This window comes from Oryx dammah, unplaced genomic scaffold (assembly GCF_014754425.2).
Source record: "Oryx dammah isolate SB20612 unplaced genomic scaffold, SCBI_Odam_1.1 HiC_scaffold_10475, whole genome shotgun sequence".
NCBI lineage: Eukaryota > Metazoa > Chordata > Mammalia > Artiodactyla > Bovidae > Oryx > Oryx dammah.
In genome coordinates this window covers 1-1,065 of record NW_024079909.1, presented here as the reverse complement: position 1 = coordinate 1,065, position 1,065 = coordinate 1, and the positions used below count along the sequence as shown (strand labels likewise).

The 1,065-nt window shown below is 64.5% G+C and overlaps 1 protein-coding gene across 1 annotated transcript; it reads right to left on the bottom strand.

Annotated features, from left to right (window-relative positions):
• Nucleotides 1-311: 311 nt before the first annotated feature.
• LOC120860149 (cleavage and polyadenylation specificity factor subunit 1-like) lies at nucleotides 312-1,009 on the bottom strand (the record flags this gene model as incomplete). Its single annotated transcript, XM_040235952.1, has 3 exons — nucleotides 312-490; nucleotides 573-714; nucleotides 759-1,009. Coding segments are annotated over 3 exons (572 nt in total), but the record flags the coding sequence as incomplete, so codon positions are not given.
• Nucleotides 1,010-1,065: the final 56 nt, after the last annotated feature.

Sequence of the window (1,065 nt, the reverse complement as noted above, 5' to 3'; positions counted from 1 at the left end):
GGAGGGCTCTGGGGCTGGGGTGTGTGTGTGTAAGGCTATGGGGCTTGAAGGAGGGGCTGTGTCTGGAGGGGAGGGCTACAGCGCTTGTGTGTGTGTGCAGTGGTGGACAGAGAGGGCTATGGGGCTGCAGTGTGCATGTGTGTGTGTATGTTTGTATATATGTGTGTTTGTGTATGTATATATGTGTGTGTGGAGGGATGGACTATGGGGGCAGAGCGTGCTTGGACTGCTGGGGGGAGGGAGAGTGCTCAGCTGGGGTGCGGGCACGTGGGCAGGGGTCAGCAGGCCCTGGGACAGAGCAGGGCGCGTACATGGTGCAGGGGTGGCTTGTGCAGCGCCAGGTGGTGATGGCGGCCCCGGTACGAATCGTTCTTGAGCAGGAACATGGTGACGTGGCCTTCAGCACTCATGATGACCACGTAGGGGTCGGCCACGGCACACTGCACGATGGGGGAGCCCAGGTCCACGGGGATGAAGTGCAGCTGGTTCACTGCGGACACAGGCCAGTCAGCCCCAGGCAGGGGCATGCGCCAGCCCCGGGCCCGGGTCCACCCACCTGAGGCCTGGCCCACCTCCCTCCAGCAGGCGGATGCCGAGTGGCGACACCTGCACGATGTAGCGATTGTCCCCGATGTTGCCAGCAAAGACCGTGGGGCCCTGCGTGGCAAAGCCGCTGGCGTCCAGCTCCATGATCTCCTGCCCCGTCTGCAGGATCTGTGGGCAGTGGTGGGTGAGGGGCCCAGCTCCCGGCGCCTCACCATGGTAGAGTCTTCCCGGCTAAGAATGAGGAACCCGTGTCTCCGCCCGTCATCCTCGGCCTCAGGAGCACCAGGTTCCGGCTCTGTGCCCTCCCCCTTGAGGGTCTCCTCCTGTGAAGGCAGAAGAGGGCAGAGATTCCTGGTCCAGCCCACACCGCCTGAGCAGCAAGCCTGAGTGGCACAGAGCTGGGTCCCAGGCCCCGTGGCCCCTGGGCGCCCGCCACAGGCCAGGCGTAGGCCAGCATCACCAGCTGATGTCGCCAACCTGGGCACACTCACCTGCTCCTTACGCACGGGGGCAATGACG